Source organism: Helianthus annuus, chromosome 17, assembly GCF_002127325.2.
Source record: "Helianthus annuus cultivar XRQ/B chromosome 17, HanXRQr2.0-SUNRISE, whole genome shotgun sequence".
NCBI classification, from domain to species: domain Eukaryota; kingdom Viridiplantae; phylum Streptophyta; class Magnoliopsida; order Asterales; family Asteraceae; genus Helianthus; species Helianthus annuus.
In genome coordinates, this window is record NC_035449.2 from 189065234 (window position 1) to 189072926 (window position 7693).

General features: G+C 39.9%; 1 protein-coding gene across 1 annotated transcript; it reads left to right on the forward strand.

Moving 5' to 3' along the window:
* Positions 1-5606: 5606 nt before the first annotated feature.
* On the forward strand, positions 5607-6288 carry LOC110925421. Its single transcript, XM_022169377.1, has 2 exons — positions 5607-5659; positions 5790-6288. The coding sequence occupies exons 1-2, from the start codon at positions 5607-5609 to the stop codon at positions 6286-6288; spliced, it is 552 nt and encodes a 183-aa protein (XP_022025069.1).
* The last annotated feature ends 1405 nt before the right edge of the window (positions 6289-7693 follow it).

The following is a 7693-nucleotide window of genomic DNA, read 5'->3' on the forward strand; positions in this document are numbered from 1 at the left end:
ATCCAATCATGGAATAAACCAATCCTTTTGAATCATCATTCAAATTTTTCTCAGATTTTGAGTTTTTCAGATATTTTTCATGAAAACTTCTTTCATTTTCATCATGTAATTCAAATTTACCTGTATCAACCGACTCTTCTTTCAACACACTTTCAACGACCTTACCTACTACCTCTGAATCACTAGAATCATCAGATTTGGAATAGGTTACGTCAATGTTATCTGGCAATTGATCTACCATGTTGAAAGCTTTTTTGACTTTTCATCATCATAAAATGAAAACTTTTCCGGTGGAGGAACTTGATGATACTCAGAACCAATGCCTTTTTTTTTCAGTACAAGCACTGCATGGTTCCATGCATTTCTTGCATCGTTCAATGATTTTGATTAAGATTTCAGAATTAGAATTTACCTCATTGATTGGTACCTCGGTGTTTGCTGCAACTTCTGTCCGATCAGCATCATTCTCTTTTCTTTCTTTACCTTCAGCTTTATCACCATCATCAGTTTCATCACCAACATCACCAGCAACTAAACTATCATTCTTTATTTCTTCTTCTTCTTCTTCTTCTTCTTCTTCTTCTTCTTCTTCTTCTTCTTTCTTCTTTTCTTTCTCAACCTGCTGTTCTTCAGTAACAACGTCTTTCACAGCTTCTTCATTCACCACAACTTTTTCTTCCTTTTTCTTTCACTTCTTCAACCACCTTCTTCAACTCTTCTACCATACCCTCAACATTTTTCTTCATTCTTGCTTCATCCCTCTTCCTCAAACTTGATGTCATGGCATCTCTTATGATTTTATCCAGCCTTTTCACATATGTTTTATCTTTTTCAACATTTGAATAGTATTCGCCGGATTGAGGAATTACTACAAGAACATCATCATGGACTATGTCCCTCCCGTGGACAACAAGTTCACCATCTCTGTTGACATAACACTCTCGCTTCTTGTCCCATCTTTTACTGCTGACAGCATCTTCATACTCTTCTTGCATTTTATCAATTCTGTATCCAACTGTACTTCTTTCTCTGGATGTTTTCTCCTTCAAAATCTCTTCTCTGCTTTTCTCTTTTACCTCAGCAACAAAAGCATAATGATCATGTTTTCTGTAAAGAATTTCTGCATCTTCCTTTGTTCTAATTTTGAATCGATAATTAATACGATCTTCTTCTGGAAGAATTTCACTCCAGTCATATCCTTCATCATCATGGAAAATTGCACAAGCTCTTGACTTTTCTTGTGTATTTTTTTCAATCAATTTTGGCTCTTCTTTGCTTCGGTGGTAGATCACCTTTCGATAATAATCATCTCTGAAAGGATGTTCATTTTCATCAACTACAGAATTATTTCATTCTCTCTGAAATGACCTTTTTGCTTGCATTTGAAGCAGGTCACTTTGGATTTATCAAATCCCAGCTTAGTTGATGGTCCACCAATAGTCTGTTTGCCTGTAATCTCCATGTACCTCTAAGCTCTTCTGATGCAGCTCGCTAAACACCAGCGGATATCGATAAGTTCCATCTCTTCCTTATCAATCTGGTCGTAGTCTTCTTTGGTCAATTCGGAATTTCCAATTTTGCCAGCCACTAGACCTTCATACAATTCTAGGACAGATGCAAGGAAACTCATTTGCTACTTGGCAGAGTTAATGCTCATGACAGGAGAATTCTTCAATTTGAGAGCAATGTTGCATAGTATCTCCTCTGATTCATCAGGATTTGTTTTTGAAGAAGATGAATGATATCCCGGATTGTAGCTTGATGAGCTGTTCTATGGTTCTTTAGTCTTCTCAACACTAAATGTTGTCTTCGGTGATTCACCAACTTTCACTGAAGGTATGTTACCTTTGTAGTAAAGACCCACATTTTGTTGATGTGAAGAACCGCTCATCTTGCTTTGTTTCTGTAGTTCAAGATCATGAGTTTCAATCTTTTCAATCAATACATCGAGAGTGATTGTATCATATAACACATCGTTTTTCAAAATAAAAACAAATGTTTGCCACTGATCAGCTCGTGGTAACGCTTCTATGATTTTATCAATTATTTCCTCTCGTGTTTTAACAATACCAAACCTATCAAGTACAATTTTCAATTGACAAAACCTCTCTATCATTTGTCTTACGGTCTCTCCTTTCAAACTATCAAATAAATCAAATTCTTTCTTTAATAAAGCAATTTTGTTTTTCTTGATTTGTTTACCCCCCTCAGCTTTAACCCGTAAAGCTTCGCAAACAGATTTTGATGACCCATTAATGCGAAAATGTCATCTCTAATTGATGACTGGATCAAAGCAATCATTCTCTGTTCATATGAGAAATTTCTCTTGTATTCAATGTTTAAGCTCTTGAGAGGGATTTCTTCTCCTTTGACATTGATCGGCCTATCATAACCAAATTCCAAACAAAACCAACTTTCATGTGCGTAAGCTTTTGCCTAGTTGATGAAATTTTCTTTCCACCAAGTGTAGTCCTCAATACTATCAAGCTTGGGTGGTTTTGACTGAGTTCCATAAAAGTTGTCATGATTAATGTTTTCATTGATCGCTTTTGTAATGGATTTCGGTGTGATAGTTGAGGTTTCGGAAGACTCCGACGTAAACACCTTGTAAAACGTGTTGTAAAACTCTTCAGCCATGATGCTAACTCCTCGAATCACCTCGAATCATAGCACCTTTGAATCACCTGAATCACGAATAAACACGATCAGTTTAAAAATTATCAAACAACTTGAATCGGACGGGTACTCTGAACGAGTTGATGTTCGATCAACGACATAATAAGCCAAAATGCTTATGTTGGTCGAACGGTTAGAGTGGCAATTCGAACGACCCGCTGCTCGATCGAGTGACACTATATGACCAAAGTTATGCTGGTCGATCGGGTGGTCAGTTGACTCAATGAACTATAATCTCATATGCAAACTGTTATCACGTGGAAATTTCATTTCTACGATTAAAGCTGGCCGACAAAATCGAATTGACCTTGATGCGAATTGACCTAATTTCAAGCGAATTGGAATCAATACGTGCGAACTGGATGATTTAGTGTTCAATATGTGTGAACTGGCTCACAATTTGTATGACCTGGAAGCTTTTAAACCCACACTGTACGAACTGAGCTTGATTTCACACGACTTGGAACCTTAATTCAAACTCAAACGAACTGATTTGATGCGAAGTGGGTAAAACCGAACGAAGGGAACCTTAATTCAAACTCAACTCGTGCGAACTCTTAACCTTCCAAGCGAACTGATTCAACAAAGCTCAATCCGTGCGAACTGATCACGCTATTCAAACGACATGGGGTCAATACATGCGAACTGAGTGTAATTCCACACGAACTGATGCTGATGTCACACGATCGGATATGTTTTTGACAAAATTGATCAAGATTTAGGTCGAATTAGGGTCTAATATGTTCAAGGATTGATTAAAAACAGTATTTCACGTGTTATATGTAAAAATCAGGCCATTTTAACCGTAAAATCTCGGTTAATTTGGCGATTTTCAGTTAAAATGTGAAAGAGATGAAAAGATGAAGAAATTGAGCAAATTTGATCTGTCACACCCCCAAAATACCACCTAGGGAGTGCCCCTGTTAGGCGTGTAACAAACCAATAACGAGCCACTAATCATATTGAACCAATCAAAAGAGTTAAATAAAATCGTCATTTATTACTGAAAAGTACCGTCAATAAGTTTGAATGAAAACCAAAATGTTCAGCGGAAACAAATAAAAGAAAACATAGTAGACTGTTTCAAATTAAATGTATGTAACCATTAAACCCATCATTCGTATCCAATCAGCACAACCCATGACCACTCCAGCTACTTCAGACAGCAAGTTCCAAATCCAGATAATCTAACGACCTGCGAGCATGCAACAAGTGTATAAGACAACGCTGGTGAGTTCATAGTTTTACAAAAACGTTGCTTACCAAGTATGTAGTTAATCCATTGAAGTTAATTCCATAAGTAATGTTGATAATATCTCGATACTGAACAAGACGACTCTTGATATATGTTTTGCCCGTTCCCCAGTGCTCCTATCAAAGCACTGGGCCCGGCTGGGTTATTAGTTCACACCCGCCCTCTCTCAGGAACGGGGTGAGGGTGCCAAACCTAAGTAGCGCTACCAACTAATACCCCGCTACCACCCACGATAGCAAAAGATGGAACTTAAGAGATAGAGAATGAGAATATTATCCAACATCCCAGTTTTACCCAAAAGATTTATCCCTCCCCGGGATACCCACTGACTGTCCCAACCACCGGGACGCATGCTCAAAAGTAAGGAACTCACCTCGGTTTTCTCGGTAAGACTAGTTACTTGATTTCTAATTCAGTCAATCGAGTCCTAACAATATTATCAACGACCATTAGATTCACGTTTATTCCAATTACATATTAAACAAGTTACACACAAAAGTTGGTTCATTATATATCATATAGCAGATAATTAAACCTTTTCCATGTCGATGTTCCATTACACACATTATATACAAATTCGTAATTAGCTACATGTACCATTAATCAACACTGTTGACTACCCCATATGCGAGCCCAACGATAAAACCCACTTGGTCAGTGCACAGCCCAATATAGTTATTTTTTGAGTGTTTATTTTTTGGTGTCTAATCCGCTTATATATCACAATTGCTCTTGATTTTCTTGACTGTATATCTATTAAATGTCAACATATACACGTGTGATTTAGTTTATGAAGATTTTTCAATGCCGAGAACCTCGATCAGAGAGTAAAAAAGGCGTAAGGTTCACAATGGTGTAAAAATAAAATGGGATATAACGGGCTAGGATTTGAGTTACAGTAATAAGGGCCAAACCAACCACCCAAGAATGGAATCGTCGAGCGAAAACACTTGACAACCTCCTGGAAGCAGCTTTTCTTGACACCTGACCTTTCTCCATCAATTAGGAATCTGATGCCTTCACTAAACACGTTCGTTAGATTGTAGCCATTTTTGAGGGTTTATTTTTTGGTGTCTAATCCACATATATATCACCATTGCTCTTGATTTTCTTAACTGTATATCTCTTAAATGTCAACATATACACGTGTGATTTAATTTACGAAGATTTTTCAATGCCGAGATGTTGGTGCATATTTGTTGACAACAATTTAATAGTATGATTATTTAGTCTTTGGATATTTTGTATTAGGCTTAGCTTATTGGTTAGTGAGTTTATATGTTGTAATGGGCTTGGAAAATGGCCTAGCCTAGTAGGAAGACCAGTTCATAAACATGTGGTATATAAACATGTTTTGTGGTTAGGGTTTTAGTTTTTTTAGAAGAGTTCTTAGTGGTTAGAGAGTTTTAGAGAGAGAAAGTCTAGAGAGAGAGAGAATTCGAAATTAGGGTTCTTGAGACAAGATCACATAGAATGGCTGTGAGGTTGTGAAGGTCTTGAATTGATTGTAAAACTGATTGTTTGGATAATCAATAGAAGACCTGTTTTATTGTGAATTGCTGTTTCTACTCGTTTCTATGACAAATCTGATCTAGAGGATTCCGCACTCTAGGTTAGATACACAATTTTGTGACGATCCGTACGAACAGGGGACCTACAATCTGTTGTCACAAATATGCACCAACACTCAACAACTGCAACAGAGGCAGTAACCCTAGCAGAATCGAGGTAATCAGAGGGGATGTTATCAGTGTCGCAGTGAAGGGCGTTTCAAGAAGGATTGCCCACAGTTGAACCAGAATGCCAACCACAACAATGGGGGTAATCGCCAGAACAACAATGGGGGAATTAACAATAGGAACAACGGTGGGAATGGTGCTCGTGGGAGAGCATTTACGATTGGAGCAGGTGATGCAAGGAAAGATGGCAATGTCGTGACTGGTACGTTCTCTATCAACGGTATTTTAGCTACTGTATTATTCGACGCTGGTGCTGACTGGAGTTATGTGTCTTTGAGATTCAGTCGTCAGTTAGGGTTAACTCTAATCCCTCTCGAAACCAAACACGTAGTGGAATTGGCTGATGGCAAGTCCATTGAAGCCTCGCATGTACTTTTAGGGTGTAAACTCAACCTTATGGGTCAAGTGTTTGACATTGACCTTCTCTGTATCACTCTTGGTAGTTTTGATATAGTCATTGGTATGGACTGGTTGTCCATACACAGAGCAGATGTACTTTGCAAGGAGAAGATCGTGTGTGTACCTCTCCCAAACGGGGAATCATTATCTGTCCAGGGTTATCGAAGCGGTGCAACCGTCAACATCATTTCATCCATGAAAGCCCAGAAATGTTTATGAAAAGGATACCTTGCTATTCTAGCACTTGTTACTGACACCTTGTCTGAAGAAAAGAAAATCGAAGATATGCCTGTTGTTCGTGAATTTCCTGATGTTTTTCCCGAAGAACTTCCAGGTTTACCTCCACATCGTCAGGTGGAGTTCCATATTGATCTCACACTAGTAGTAGCTCCGATTGCTCGCGTACCATATCTTCTTGCACCTGGGGAGTTGTAAGAATTGTCGAATCAACTTCCAGAACTGTTCGATAGAGGCTTTATTCGACTCAGTTCTTCGCCTTGGGGAGCCCCAATTTTGTTTGTGAAGAAAAAAGACGGGTCCTTTCGTATGTGTATTGACTATCGAGAACTCAACAAGGTGACGATCAAGAATCGTTACCCTTTACCTCGCATCGACGACCTGTTCGACCAGTTGCAAGGGTCGAGCTTCTATGTGACAACTCGAACCCTTGATCCTGATCGTCGAGAGACGAGCCTATGGTCGTTATTATTATTGCTATTATCATTATTATAATTATTATTAGTATTATTATTATTATTATTATTTGTGAAACAATAATAATCTATGACGAGAATTCCAATTATGTACGAACGAGTTATTATAAACGGGCCGATACGTTGGAGCGAGGCACGTAACATTGCGGTTTCAGGCACACTCAGGCCCAAGCCCAACCTAACTCACCTAAAAACCCTACACTATAAAATATCCATAAAACCTCACCCTTTTCATTTGTGTTCAAAAGAAACCAAAACCCTAAGACTGATCACAGCCGCACACTCCATCTCATCTTCTCGGTTCTCCTGTCCGGTGACCGGAGCTGGAATTCCGGCCGGCGGGTGTCATGTAATCCGACGGCAAACCCCACTCCCCCCTGCGATGATTTTTTTTCCAGCCACACCAACACCCGATTACCTCCTGCACCTCTCTCCTTCTCGTCTCTCGCGCACGGAAACAGCTGGCCACCACCATCCCGGTGGTGGCGCACAACGACAAGAAACGGGCGGCGCGACGAAACCCCCACGGGCGGCAACGCTCGACTACGACTGAAGCCGTTCCATCTCTTTTCTACCAGCGGCGGTGAGGCGTCGTTTCTCTGGTATCGTCTTCGATGACGGCGATGCTTCAGGCGACAATGGTGGTGTGACTCCAACGAACCTCACCGACCTGAGCTGATGTTATTAAAGGCTTGGGTCACGTTCAGAGTCCTTGTTCGGGAAAGAAGCAGAGGCGGCGGTCTCGGGTCCTGCTTGGGCCTCAATCAGCCGCTGTTCGAGAAAGTTTGGGTCAACCTGGTCAACTCCGGAAACCTGGTCAGCGACGGTCGAGTATGGTTCGGGTCAAGCATGGATCGGGCGGGTCAGAGTAGTCGTATTTTGGTTAGTACTCCGTCATTACTTGTGATTCT

Coding starts and splice junctions, on each gene's coding strand:
- LOC110925421 (XM_022169377.1), top strand. CDS start 5,607: ATGCACCAACACTCAACAACTGCAACAGAGGCAGTAACCCTAGCAGAA. Junction 5,660..5,789: donor GTAACCCTAGCAGAATCGAG/GTAATCAGAGGG, acceptor AATTAACAATAG/GAACAACGGTGGGAATGGTG.